General features: G+C 36.9%; 1 protein-coding gene across 2 annotated transcripts in view; it reads left to right on the top strand.

Annotated features, from left to right (window-relative positions):
• Positions 1-11239: 11239 nt before the first annotated feature.
• BMP5 (bone morphogenetic protein 5) overlaps positions 11240-14755 on the top strand; it is a 56126-nt gene continuing 52610 nt past the window's right edge. For both annotated transcript variants that reach the window (XM_053973345.1, XM_053973346.1), the window contains exon 1: positions 11240-11723. In XM_053973345.1, the coding sequence (XP_053829320.1) occupies positions 11240-11723 (484 nt within the window). The remainder of the gene's footprint in view (positions 11724-14755) is intronic.

Consider the following 14755-nt stretch of genomic DNA (forward strand, 5'->3'; position numbering starts at 1 on the left):
CTTCCTCTTGACCACACAAGAGACAATTATACTCCATTTACTTTTTCTGACACACTTCTTTTTCTGTAAGTTTTGTTTCTGAAATACACACATATTTTCAAAAATTATTGCTGCTTTTAAAAGAGCGTATTACCTTCCCTTCTGTGGCACAAAATAACAAAGTGTTGCAGTCAAATACATACTCCTAGGAGATGGATTCTACTAGTTTCTGCTTTCACCTTTGTAGGTATCCTTTTCTGGAAATTAGAAAAAGTTCCCCCATAAAACATGTGGAATTGATAAACGTGATGTCAAGGCAATCAGTCTAGTCAGTTTGGATAAAGGAGTCAGATCATGGGGCTGGGTTTTTTTTTCTTTTTCATTGTCAAATGCAGTCTCTTTGTTGGTCCCTCTAGTTTCCTGCATAATGAAATATTGCTTGACCTGTATTTGGAGAATCAGATTAAAAGGTGTTTTAACATATGATCAAGCAGAGGAAAATTATGGAACTGAACCTACACTAGCACTGAGCACAATAATACTTCATTACCATTCCTCAAATCTACTATGTTTTCTAAAGTCTGGTGATCATACCTTACCCTGATTCCTTGGCCTCAGCTCCGTAACACTGCTTGGAGGGTGCTGGACAACTTTCCTAGACAAGGTTGCTCCTTCCCTTGCGTAGCATCAGCTGAACTGGAACTTGCTTGATATCTCACCTTACAGCCCTCCCTCTTTCTCATGATTAAAAGCATGGTGCATGTCAGAAAATGATCTACCAGTTCATCCAATAGACGTTACTTTTCCTAGGGACCTCACTGGACCTTGATGTGGGCTTTCTAGGCTTTCTAGGCTTCAGCCTTTCCAGTCATCCCACAGATTATTGCTTGCTCATCAGTTCTGACTAAGCATTATCACTGAAATATGTTTTACAGCTTTTTTCCCTCACACAATTGAAATCAATGCCACCTAATAAATGAAGTTGGTGAAGAGTGATTTTTAAGATATTTGATATTTGATTTCTCAAATATAGATATTTGTGATATAATTTCTGAGTATTTTCTATTAATTTTCTTGCTGTCTATTTCTTCCTTCACTTACTCTACACTTTGGAATTGTTTTTCAAGGACACAAAATATAAATAAAAACTTTTTTGTCCATTTTTAGTAATTTCTTTGGTAATGCAATACTGATAAGTGCTTCAGCATCCAAAACAAAATCACAAGACAATGCCACTATTTTCTAGATTTTTTTTTTTCTTCCCATACCATGTAGTGGTAGATTATATTCTATGCTCTTTTTCCTGTGCTCCACTTGGAAGATCCAAAAGCAGCAAAGTCTTGTTGAAGGTCCTCTTGGCAGGAGGCAAACTTCTGTAAGAGGAAGCAAAGAGAGATCTGCTGGTAAGGCTGACTCCTTTGTCTCTTTTCTTAGTCTGCAAGGGTGTTGGAGAAAAGAAAGGAAGTGACATAATTAACTTTGATAATCTCTCTGGTTGGTAGACAGTCCTGGGGGAAAATGACTGAATAGTGTTAGCTGGAACAGCATTGTTCCAAGGCCAAACAGAGAGAAAGAAATGGACTGGGAACAATGCTTTTAGCTGAGTCTGCTGTACTCTGTGCCAGTCAGGCACAGAAAAAAAAAAAATCGAGAAAAATATTCTATTTGTTCTGAACTGCTTCAATTCATATGTTGTTTCCAGTTAAAAATACTAAATGCTTCTATAGATCTCTTTTGTACATGTGTCTGTTAAGCTACAGCATATTAAATTGCACATGGGCTGGTGTGCCCTTCTTAATTTTGTGCATATCAAGGTCCTTCTCTGAACTTCTAATTACCTGCTGTCAAAATTAGATACCTTGTGCTTGAGGACCAGGCTTGTACAGTGCTGCTGCCATTTGTCAGCGTTGGCTGTGGAGGACACATTCCTGCAACATAAAGAACAACTGAAAGAAATCAGGAAACAAAGGCAAAGCTGGAAAACTGAAGCAGTATGTTTGTAGCAGCAGCTGCTGTAGAGGTAAGGGGTGAGGGTGAGGGCAAGGCAGGTGGGGGAGCATGGCCAGCAGAGGCCACTGAAGGTCTGAGGTGCTGAGTGGTGGCAGCAACCCGGGTGGCATTGCCCCACTGGCTCCTCCCCAGCACTGACAAACAGCTGATGTTTCTCAGACCACTATGCACCATCTTTTTTAATTTCAGGAATGTACAAGGAGCTTGTAGCAAGTAGGATATATGGCTCAGTGCCAGGAACTGAACTTCTCTGTCCCATGATGGGAGCTGACACGATGCTCTTGTCGGGACAGCAGAGCGACACTGTAATTGTTTTGGCATTTCTGGGTAACGGGGTCTGCAGTCCCTGCCTAGGGCATTAGGAGAGCATTGCCAAAGAAAATGCTTTCTTATGGAAGGCCTGCATAGTGCAGATTGAGGCAGATAACACAGATATTATACATCCCAGAGACTTAAACTGTAAATCTTTCCTGGTCACAGATGAGAGGAACAAAGATGTCCATTAAAAAATATAGAACATCTGAAGTCATCAAAAGACAGTTAATAATGAGCTATAAAATGCATGCAATCTTCTGGTCAAAAATATAAAATGTATTTAAAATATTTAACAAAGAAAGACTACTAGAGGCAAGAGTCTCTTGTAAAAGAGTGTCCTGGCAAGAGGGGCGGCATAACAGTCAATTATTACAAACAAAATCCAGGTTTCTTAATTAAAATACAAAATACTGGCTCTGCTGTGTAGCCTGTAATAAGTTATGTCTTGAGAAGACTGTAATTATGCTGGCGCCTGCTAGTGCTGCCATAGTTAAGTTTGTCACCATTTCCATTATAAACCCCATTTTTAAGCAATTTATAATGTAGCCATAAAACATGATTTTAGATTGAACTTGGAAACAAAATTCTTAGACTGAAAAGTTTTGTTTCTCTCTCTCTTTTTTTTTTTTTTTCCTAAACACAAATAATATGTTTGGTCATCTTTACGCTTTTTAGGAGAGCACTAAATAAGCCAGAAGTTTTTTGGTTTGAGGCTCTCTGGCCATTCTGTAGTATAAACGTATTTTATTTTTTTCATCTGCATTGACAGGATCAGTCATTGCTTGAAAGCAGAGATTTTTAGTTCTTTAAACGTCCATAAATACAGGAAAACAAACTTCAGAAAGCTTTACAGAAATAATGAAGACTGATCAGCTTTGAATTACAATGAAGAAATGAGAACATAGTTAACCTTGGGCCTCAGAAAGAATGGTTGCAAAATGCTTCTGCCACGAGACTGACCTTCCCTTTCTAGCACCCTTCTCATGCCAAAAGAAGATGCCAGATCCAGGAGGCAACAACGTCTCAAAGGTGGAAGCTTTCCTGCCAGCCCTTTGCATCTGGTCCTTCTAGCAGTGCTCACAGGAGCATGCAGAAAATATCCAAAATGCCTAAAAGTCGTGGAAAATTCTCATTGATTTCTCCCAAAGTACATTTTATCACTAAAAGGTGGTAAAGAGCACAGAAAATATTGGGCATCTGCTCTGAGAAATCATGATGAGAAGGTACATACAGATGCTTGGGCTATGCAGAAGTATTTTTATCATATGTATCATCCTAATCTAAACTATTAATGAACAAGATTCAGTTTGATTTTTGTGATTCAATGCTTCTTTTTGGAGAGGTAGATAAATTTTTTGATGATTAGCACTGAACAGCAGATAGCAAAACCTGTGAAAATATCACTGTGAATCCACTTTCCCCTGTAGGACAGAAAAACACTGTCTTACAGCCTCAGTCAGCATCTGTAGCTGTTTTATAATTTGCATGGCTTAGCTAGAATTCCTTCAGGAAATACCATTTTTTCTAATTTAAAGGTCTAAATGTTCAGGAACAAACACTGAAAGTAGTAAAGCTAAAAAAGCAGAAGTGAAGGACTGCTCACATATCTCTTCCATGTTTAGATTACAATGCAGTTTCAGATGCAATGGTTGCAATGTAAATCATGTTCCTCTTGCCTAAACCTACTTTACAAGAGCCTTGGATTACTCTATTTGACATCATGCAGGTCATGTTTTCAGACCTCTGGCTACATAAAGGAAAGTTTAGGAGCTACAATAATCTTTCAACTTCAGTGTAAATATTTTGCAGCAAATTTACTACAGATTTTAGGTATATACTTTCTCCAGTATTTCAGTTTTTCTCAATCACCATAACAAACATCTGAGAGAAACAAATGGATTTTCTAGACCAACAACATAAACTAATTTTTCACTTTAGTCCTTTGTTTTGCCAGCTTATCAAATTCTGGTTTAAGCAGACTGCTGTAATAAATACGAGCAACAGTTGCCGATTGTTAATTAAATACATTTTATCAGTTGTGGGGGATTGTAATAATTTTGCAAGATCAAGGCATTACATGCTAGAAGAGAGTAATGGTTGAATGAGAGAAATTCAGGAAAACAGTATTTTAAAGACTTTTCTTGATTTTTTTTTTTATCATTGACACCACAGTGTTTTAGGATGTTGGTTTATTGCAGTTGCATTTTTTGCTGGATTAAAAACTGGACAGCTGGGCCCAGAGAGTGGTGCTGAATGGAGCCACATCCACTTGGTAACTGGTCACTAGTGGAGTTCCCCAGGGATCAGGGATTTGGACCAGCCCTGTTTAATATATTTATCAATGATCTGGACCAGGGAATGAAGTGCACATCATTCAGTTTGTGGATGACACCATGTTGGGCAGGTATGTTGATATCCTGGATTTAAGAAAGGGTATTTGGATGGGCTGGATCAATGGGTCAAAGACAATTTTATGAGGTTCAACATAGCCAAGTGTTGAGTCCTACGTTTGGGTCACAACAACCCTGCAGGATGAGCATCTGGAAATCTGCCCAGTGGAAAACCTGGGGGTGCTGGTTTACAACTGGCTGAACATGAGCCAGTGTGTGCCCAGGTAGCCAGGAAGGCCAGTGGCATCCTGGTCTGTATCAGCAATAGTGTGACCAGCAGGACTGGGGCAGGGATTGTCCCCCTGTACTCAGCACTGCTGAGGCCACATCTTCAGTGCTGGGTCCAGTTCTGGGCCAGAGTGGAGCAAGTCCAGAGAAGGGCAATGAAGCTGGTGAAAGTTCTAGAGCACAAGTCTTATGAAGAGCATCTGAGGGAGCTGAAATTGTTTAGCCTGGAGAAGAGGAGGCTCAGGGGAGACCTTATTGCTCTCTTTAGCTACCTGAAAGGAGGGGTTAGCAAAGTGGGGGTCTATCTCTTCTCCCAAGTAAGAAGCGACAGGACTGGGGAAGTGACCTCAAGTTACACCAGGGGAAGTTTAGATAAAAAAATTTCTTCACAGAAAGGACTGTCAATGAGTGAAACACTCTGTCCCAGGGAAATGGCTGAGATACCATCCCCGGAGGTATTTAAAAGACATAGATGTGGCACTTTGGGACATAGTTGAGTGGTGGACTTGGCAGTGCTGCGTTAATGGCTGGACTTGATCATCTTAGTCATCTTTTCAAACCTAAATTATTCAACAATTCTATGTAGAAAGATCAGTTAGCACATACCAAAGATTTTAGGGTGCACATAGTCTAGCAGTTTTACCATGCACATCTTTTTGTTTCACAATCCTCCTCCAACAGCAGGAGATTACTAGTCTCTCAAGGACTGTGTGATTCATAGTAGTGATCACTTTCAATTGAAAGTACTGCAGCAGCAGCTCCTTTTTTACTGCCTGAGAGGCCAGCTGATCTCTTACAAAAGGGGAAATTTTGCTAAACAAAGGAAGTAATTTTAAAAGAAGGAAATAACATCTGTCTACAGATATGTGGAGAGGGAAAGAAGAAATATGAAAATGGAGATGGTGGGGAAAAATATTTAAAGTTTAAAAAGCTGAAAAGAAAATCCATGTGGGATCAGAGGCAGCACATTCAAGTGGCAAACTAAATGTAATAAGAGAAAGTATTGGGAAGAGAGGGAGAGAGTGTATAAAACAAAGCACAGGAAAACAGTATAAAACCCCCAAAACTAATTTAGAGAGAGATTAAGAGACTGCTGCACTATCCCATTGCCAGTAGAGGTGCTAAAGCCACAGCTATGGAATAGAGTAGCAAAATGCTCAAGGGAAGAAATAAATCCTGTATTTAGATAGGTAGAGTATTTCACGATATGAACAATAGTGCAGTGCAGCTACCTAGAAGGTATCTGTCTAGAAATGAATTTCTCTTTGAATCTGTAGTTGAAAATAAAAAGAACTCTGGCAAGAGGCAGAAGATACTCCCTGGAAAAGCATTTCAACCAGCCTGGGAACAGCACAAGATATTTCTGGCCGTGCTGCAGCCAGAGAAGGAGACCAGCAGGTACCAGTCTACAGCTGGGGCACAATAAAACCCTTCTACAAGCTGAGCCAAGAATAATCTTCTTTAAAAGTGCTTTACTACTTGCAAATGTTGTTGCTCTTGTCCAAGTGTTTTGTATTTGCTTCAGTGCATTTCCATTTCTTTTTTCTTTTGAGATAATTAGGGACTTATTTTAAACCAAAGGGGATTTCTGGCAGCTCTTTGGGTTTTTAAATTATACAAATGATAGCACTGTGATGTTGAATCATATTATTAATTGTATATTTTGTTTTTCTCGTTTCTGAAGTATATGTGTGAAGATTTTTTATTTCCCAGTCCTTGAATACAAGTTTCAAAAAGTCCTCAGGCAGATTGCAAAATTATTTTTCTCAATTTTCTTAATGGTAAAGAAAAGTATAATTTTAATACTGCAGAGTATTCTGTGCTGATAGTTTTACAACATTGTGTTTGTACTATGAATAGAAAAAACTTCACAAATTATTGTACTTAAAGCTGGAGCCCTTTCTGTAAATTTTAAATGAAGTGTTCTATTAAATGCCATCTATAAAATGCTTGATGACTTACCTCCCAGACTGATTTGTGATTTTGCCTGTGCTTTTGAATACCTGGATGAAAAACTCTTTTTCTACAGGAAGCTGATTGGTAACTGAATAAATAACACTATTTTCTAAGTATTGAACACTTCCACATAATAAGTGTTATTTTGCAATTAATTCCTCTTGCTATAGCATAAAATGGAAGTACCCTCTCTATAAATTAATAATACTCTGAATGTAAGGGGTCTACAAACATCATACTTAATTTATGTCTCAGCTGCCAATTTCTGCAGTGAATTCTACCAGTTTTCACACTGTGCCCATGACAAATGGAATTATCTTTGCATTAGAAGACATGTCTTTCAATGATACAGAAAAATATATTTGTGCTTCATTCGTATGTTAGCAGGGTAAGAATACATCTGTCATACAACATCCAACTCAATAAAATAAAAAAAACTGAGTGAAAGTTATCATACAAGTTTTTTTGATCGGACATTTGGAACATTTGGACGTATGCATACTTATGTCCAAAGTCTCAAATGTAAACTTCACGCAGTCCATACCACTCTAAATCTGACTTGGATACAGGTAGTGTTTGCCAAATTATGGTGTCAGTGTCACATTTCTCCCCCAGGAGATGTTCAGACTACTTGCTTTCTTTTTGCTGGGGAATCTGTAGCTTTAGCAACTAATTATTCTCCAGCTCTCATGAAACCTTTTTATAGGAGTCTTTCTCCAGGTACTTTTTACAGCAATAGCCTTGCAGGGAAGTACAAGAACAGACTTAATGTTGACTCATCTGTTTATGCATAATATTGATCTGAAAGTCAAATTTAGCTGGTCATTAAGGTGGGAAAGGGCCATCAGAATTATTCTGTGTGCATACATATGTTTCAGATTTAGACTGCAAATGTCCTGAAGAGGTTCTGCATTTTAGCCTAATTTGCCAAACAGTTGCAGCGAACCATTGCTCTGGGGAATCACCCTCTACTGATGTGACATTGACAACCAAAGGGATTCTGCATTGAGAAGCCATCTACTGATTTTTGTATATTTTTGAGTAGGGGACATTGCCCACAAAACCACTTCTACCTTCAATGATTACAGTGGTCTGCTGGGTAGCTATAACTTTTTTCACCATTATAGTGAATGGTGATCCATTGGAATGCAAGATTGGCAAGATCTGGATTCCCAGGTTTCATTACTTCCCCTATGATATCTTCTCTAACATTGTTTAGATTAGTAGAAACGTAATGAGCTCTGAATTCACTCATCATGTGCATACATGCCACATTGTTTAAGGAATTCATGCAGCTGCTTCCTATCTTATACTGCCAGGGTGCCTGCACGGTGCTCTGCTGCTTTCCTGCCTCTGAGTCCCTGCTCTCCAGGTGCACCACTGGTTATGTGCTCCTCTCTCAGATATCTATCCATAAGGGCAGCTCACTTCTGGAGCCATTTTAGTCTTCCTTTTATTTTGAGGGGCTGGGTAAGGGCTGTTCAGGTGATTTCTATGTTGCTACCAGGTTTAGCATCTGGGGAAGAAAGGTCTATCTGTGTATATCCTGACATGCTGAAATTGTACATGGTATTTTTTCTTTAGAAGTTCATTGTTTCATGTTGGAAATGCAAAATGGGGTCTATCAGTGATTACAGACACCTTCCACTTCTTTAGCAAAGACTTTCAATTATAAAGCTGTGTCTGCCATGTATGAAATACCCATGCTAAGACTGAGTGTTTATGGAATATAGGCTTATGAAAAAGGACATTTTTGTTTATATTAATAAAAACTTTAAAAAAATTTATTTCTGTGTTCTAGTCCAGGACATTTGGCGCCTGAGAGTAGTGCAAGTTATTGTAAAATAAAAGTTTTGTATTTATGTTACTTGTTTGGCTGTGGTTCTATCAAAAAATAACAGGAGCTCTTTTCATCAAACATATGATTACTAGTTTAGAGGTTTTCTTTCGTTTCTGTCTGGAAAGATGTTTGCTACATAAAAATACCCTTGAATTTAAAGGCACTTTTGGCTTTTTTAATGAAAAAAATGTAACTAATTTGGAACTTCTAGTGCCATAATATAGGAAATTTCTATTGCTGGACATACTGATGGGCTGAGGACTTAAATCCTCTGAGCAATCAATTCACTGGCTTTTATGAATACTTAGGGAAAAAAAGGAAATATATTACTGGAAAAGAGGAAAAAAATCTTGTTGCAGGATATCCAATGGCCAAATTCAGAAAAGACATATGTATGGTAAAGTCTCATGTATCATTGTAACTTACTGAGCAGAACAAATGAAAAGAAGTAAAACCAGGAAATAATACTTTTCTTTTAACAAATAGATTTTGAAGAAACACCTTAGTGAGGAAAGAAAATGTATTCTGATTGTGATTGCTCTTCTGCTAAGGAGAACAAAACTTTTGCTAAATATCTTTGTAATTTTAGTGCAAATTTGGCAGATCTAGCATGAGATAAATCCTTTACTGGGAGAAGCATTGTTCATTACATGTGCTGATTTATGAGAGAGAATCACTTGTATTTAGATGATGGCTGGACTAGAGTGTAAAATTTGTTTGTGCTTAATATATTAGATAAATTGTTCCTGGCTTCTTAGGGTGTGACTATACTTGCTGTCACACTCCCAAGTTTACTCAAGGACTGTGTGATTTGCTGAGTAGGTGTCATGTAAAGGAAAACCCAAAGCGATGGATTTTATATAGCTAATTTTTTCCCCCTAATTTCATGTTGACAAAACCCCTTTTTTGTCCCTTTTTCCTAGCCTTCATCAAAGTAAAGTCTCCTCAAGGCTAAAGGCAAATTTTAGCAGCAAGGAAAATGACCACCAATAATCTGAGCAGTATGAAATTTAACACGGTGATTTTGAGAAAGTAAGAGGAAAACACCAGTTACCTGCTGTCAAAAAATTCTACACTGAACCTTAACTTCATGGGCAGCAGCTTTAAAATCTATTTAATATTCTTATTTCTTCAGTAAAACTTAATAACAGGCTGTGGGATTAAATTTTAACTTTGCATATTTACTGGGAAAAGTAATATAGCAATTTATGAGTAAAAATGTACTTTGAATAAATTATCATTGCAAATTACAGTTTATGAAAGTTGTGACTATAACCATAATTGCAGCCTTGGTTGTGCACAATTTGAAATCTTGCTTGCTGAATAAATTTGTTTTCATTCAGATTGCATTCGCAACATTTTTAGAAAAGAGTCAAGCCTCACTGACAAAATTCCCTACAGAGTTTATTAAAAAGATCACCTTTGTTAGCTAAACTTGCCTAAAACATAAACTTTCCTTGAATTAGCGAGATGCTATTTTAGTCTGTTATGAGAGTTTCCTACTCAGGTTTACTAAAACATAGACTCATAAGGAGACTCACAAGAGCTTCCATATTATGCCATCTATATATCCTAAAATTGTTACAGTTAAAATTGGTTGTGCAAGCTATTGTCAAAAAAACAGCCATTAGCCAAAATTAGGTATGTTACTGTAAATTGGAGAGACAGGGGGAGAGGTTTAAAGCTCTATCTGGCAAGAGAAGGGTTAAGGACTTTTTTGCTATACCCGTTTCAAATTACAATGAGAAGCCTCTTCTTTCCCAGCAGGGTTGTGCTTACATTAGTCTTTAGATCTCTCTTGAAGAGAGCTGTTATATTTGTGCCTGCTACAGTTGGAAATAACAGTTCAGAAGCTGAAAAGGGTTGAATGGATTTACAGAAGGTTATTTTTTGCAAGTAAATTCATGGCAACACATTAATTTGATTAATACATGCTTTAGAATTACTTTACACTCAAGAGATTCAAAAGATGTTAAAGTTGTCTCCAGGCTGCTGGACAAATATGTGTTACACCTCCAAGGTACAGATCAAGACAAATCTGTGACTCAGGATTTTATCTTGGGAAGAGCACAAGGTGTAAGAAGAACTCAGAATAACAAGGGAAGATTACTCTGGGAACTACAATGTGTCAGAAGAACATCTCTTGCTAATACAGCTCCCCACCAAAGACCTGGTTATCTAAGGTTTATATAGGAATGCCTAGGTCAGCTGACAAAATACTGGTCTTCTGCTCCATAAATGCAGAAAAAACGATAACAACAGTGGAAAATTGGAAGTCTGAATTTCAGCTTTCTTAGAAATAACTGCAACCTGACACATTCCATAATATTTAAACAGGGTGGGGGGAGAGGAATCACCAAAGATGTTACGATGTTACGTTTAGAGATGACATTGACATGAAGAATAGGTAAATTTTGTTTTTCAACTACTGGGAAAGCAGACCTCATAGGAACTCAGAACAAGTAGGAGAAAAGTTGTTTTTTCTTTTTTTTTTTTTTCCTTGTTCTTTTTCTTTTCAAAGATGAACCTAACTGCGCTCAAAGCTTTCGTGGGCTTGCTCTGGAATTGCTGGGTTCTGGTGGGTCACGCACAGGGAGGTTTAGGAGACAATCATGTCCATTCGAGTTTTATTTACAGGAGGCTGCGGAACCATGAAAGAAGGGAGATTCAGAGAGAGATTCTCTCTATCCTGGGTTTACCTCACAGACCCAGACCATTTTCACCAGGAAAGCAGGCTTCTTCTGCACCCCTCTTCATGCTGGACCTGTATAATGCCATGACAAATGAAGAGGATTCTGAGGAGCTGGAGTATTCACTAAAGGGATCAATGGCAGGGGAGAGCAGAGGGATACGAAAAGGATACCCTGCCTCTCCAAACGGATATTCGCGGAGAATACAATTATCTCGCATGACCCCCCTGACCACACAGAATCCTCCCTTAAACAGCCTGCACGACACCAACTTTCTGAATGATGCTGACATGGTCATGAGCTTTGTCAATTTAGGTATGTGGAAATATTTTTTGTTTTTGCTCTCTCTGACAAGCTGTTAGCCTGATCTTGTGAAGGGCAAACCTCTCGGCCGAACTGTAACCTGTTCTAAAACAGCAGGATTGAGCCCGGGCTGCTGTGCCACTGGTAAAAGAAAAATCATACGGATGGTAAAGTAGCTACGTTGTAGGTGGCCATGGAAAAAGATTTTTCTCACTGTTTATATAAAGTCAGTTTCTATAACTTCCCTCTGCTGGCTTCTGTTTTCTTTCTTTCATTGATGTAATGAAAATTCTAGCCTTAGGCCAACTAACTCCTTTTTTTTTAAATCTCTAAAAATCAAACACTTATGCCTATTGCTCAGTTATTTCCCTCAGTGTTTTCCTTAAAGCTTACACATGAACAAACATCAGTTGTTAATATTTTAAAGCCTAGAAAGGTATGAAAAGGGAAAAGTTAAACCATTAAAAAATTCTTAGGTTATTTAGTGGGTTTTTTTTCTGTTGTTAAGAGTCAGAATTTTATTATCTTTTTAGTTGAATGGCTGGATTTTAAATAATCTGTTGCTGTTCTTTTGTTATTTCTATTTAATAACAACAGGCTGTGTTTTATTATACTGCAATGGTGCTCAAAATCTACAATGGTTCTTATTTTCTCTGTCATAAATAAATTAAATGACAAGTAGAGTATTAAACACCAGAAACATGCAAGTAAAGAATGCTTTTGAAAATTATATAAATTCAGATACAAAACCTGATAAAACTAAATTATATTGGCTTCTGAGTGTAATAAACACGCTTGCCAGTTTCTTTGTAGGAGAAAAAAGCAGTTACAGATTTCTTTACTAAAGCACAACTTAAATGTAATCTAGAAAGCTGCAAATAATTCAAGAAATCCATTTAGTATTTTTATAAGTGCTTGAAATGCTGCAGAACTCATAAATTTGGCTAAAAATCCACTTCTCATTGGACCAGAATAGCAAGAGATTTAATTGAAAACTTGAAGTTTCACAATAAGCCGGTACAAATTCTGATGAACTCTTGTTTTCCAGGGTAATACTTTCTGTAGAAACTTTTTAACAGTGGCACATGTTCCAAAATACCTTCATTTTATCTCACACATTCTGTATTTTTTATGTCTACCAGGTTTTTAGTAAATACTAATACTCCAAATACTAAAATTCTAGGAAAGTAACACTCTAGAGTTTATTTGGCATAATAATTAAATCACTTTTCATCAATTATTTGGCTGACAAGGAGGTGTTCAAGTCTGAGATCTTTTTCCTTAAGAGTAACAGATGTCCACACCTCTGAATACATTTGCTTTTTGTTTTTGCTCCGGAAACAGCAGGTTAGGAAAGAAATGGAATCTGTTTTTTGAATGTGCATTCCTTATCATTAAGAAACAGTTATATATTGCTCATTTATTATTTTTAAATTAACATTGGGTGCCTTGATTTACCAAGAGCATCTGGAGTCAGCTGAATTTCAAATAGAGAAGTTATACAGAAAAATCAGAAATGCTCTTAGCATTAGTCAAGACACTGATCCTGCAAATATTTTGCTTGTGTGTCCTGAGAAGTACCCTCTGTAAATATATCAGGGACCATTCCATCAGCATCCCTGAGCACTATTTACATGGGACCTAGCCTTTGATTTCAGAAATGTCTTTGATTACAATAGGACTTCTTGCAGTGAATGAGTAGAAGTCTTTGAAGTTTCAGAGTCAGATATGTCCTAGGCTGATCCTACTGTGCTTTCCCAGACAAAAACCTTCTCTGGAAGAACTCAAGTTTCCACTGAGTCTCTTACCTTGGGTAGGAATTTTCTAATAATTGTCTTATTTTGTTGGGATGCCAGTGCTACCTTAAGAAAGTAATTCTGAGAAGCTAAAGCTTACCTTATGTTTCAAAACTGTGAAAACTGGGGCTGAGATGCTGTATTTTTCTAGTGATTAATATTAATAGACCGCATTCACTTATAACAAAATACTGTGGAAATATCAGGTTTGATTTGACATCTGTAAAATTAAAATGTGTCTCAACTCTAAGTCAGTTTAAATCCTAATTCACTTTAAATACCCTTCCATACAGGTTGGATACTGTGGTATATCACACATTCCACAGCATAAAATGCGTAAAAAATATTGATGACCAATATAGATTAGCTTCAACATTTTTATTAAACAATCCTATGTTTCAGTATAATTAACATAAAAATGAAATAAATCATGGAAACAAGTAGCCATTTTATATGATTTATGCAGTATGAGACTGTGACAGATGAGGGCAAGCTCTTTTAATGGAGAATGGGGAAAAATATGCAGTGATAAGTGAATGCTAATGCTGTACCTTAAAATCAATAAATGCTGATGCAGCACAGTAATAACTCAAATGGATTTAGAATTGAAGCCCCAGACAACTTGCATCAAAGAAATCTGCTCTGAAAATAGTATTCACCATGTTCATACTTGCACACCATTAATTATATAATGTGTAATTATAAAACTCTATTAATCATCACAATATTTTAAATTGAAACTTTTGTATATAATTGTACTAGTTATAACAATTTAAGACATATATATTGAAACAAGAAATATGTAGCTGAGATGTTGGATAGAAATTATTAAGCATAAGAATTGAAAAGACTGAAAAAGACTAAAAAGTAAAGGAAAAATAGACAAAAGCAAATAATTTTATATTAAAGAATAAAAATTTAAACTCATATGCTAACTTTGATTAAAACCCCAACCTGTTGGAGCTGCAAATACCTCACTTTCAAAAACAAATTTAGAAAATAATTATCAAGGGAACTGCAATCATAATTCTGTCAAGCAACCAGGAAGAAAAATAAGAATGCATTTATTTCTCCTGAAGTTAAAATTGTAAACACCTGCTCTTTCTACTGGAATTTATATCAGAATTTCCATCTCTTTCTTTCTTGAAAGATACAACAAGACAGAGACTTTGTCTTGTCTCGTGTTTTGTATAAGACTGTGTGTGTTGGCAACTCGCCATAAATATTGATGAGTGTAACAGAGGAGTT

This window comes from Vidua macroura, chromosome 3 (genome assembly GCF_024509145.1).
Source record: "Vidua macroura isolate BioBank_ID:100142 chromosome 3, ASM2450914v1, whole genome shotgun sequence".
In the NCBI taxonomy this organism is placed as follows: Eukaryota; Metazoa; Chordata; class Aves; order Passeriformes; family Viduidae; genus Vidua; species Vidua macroura.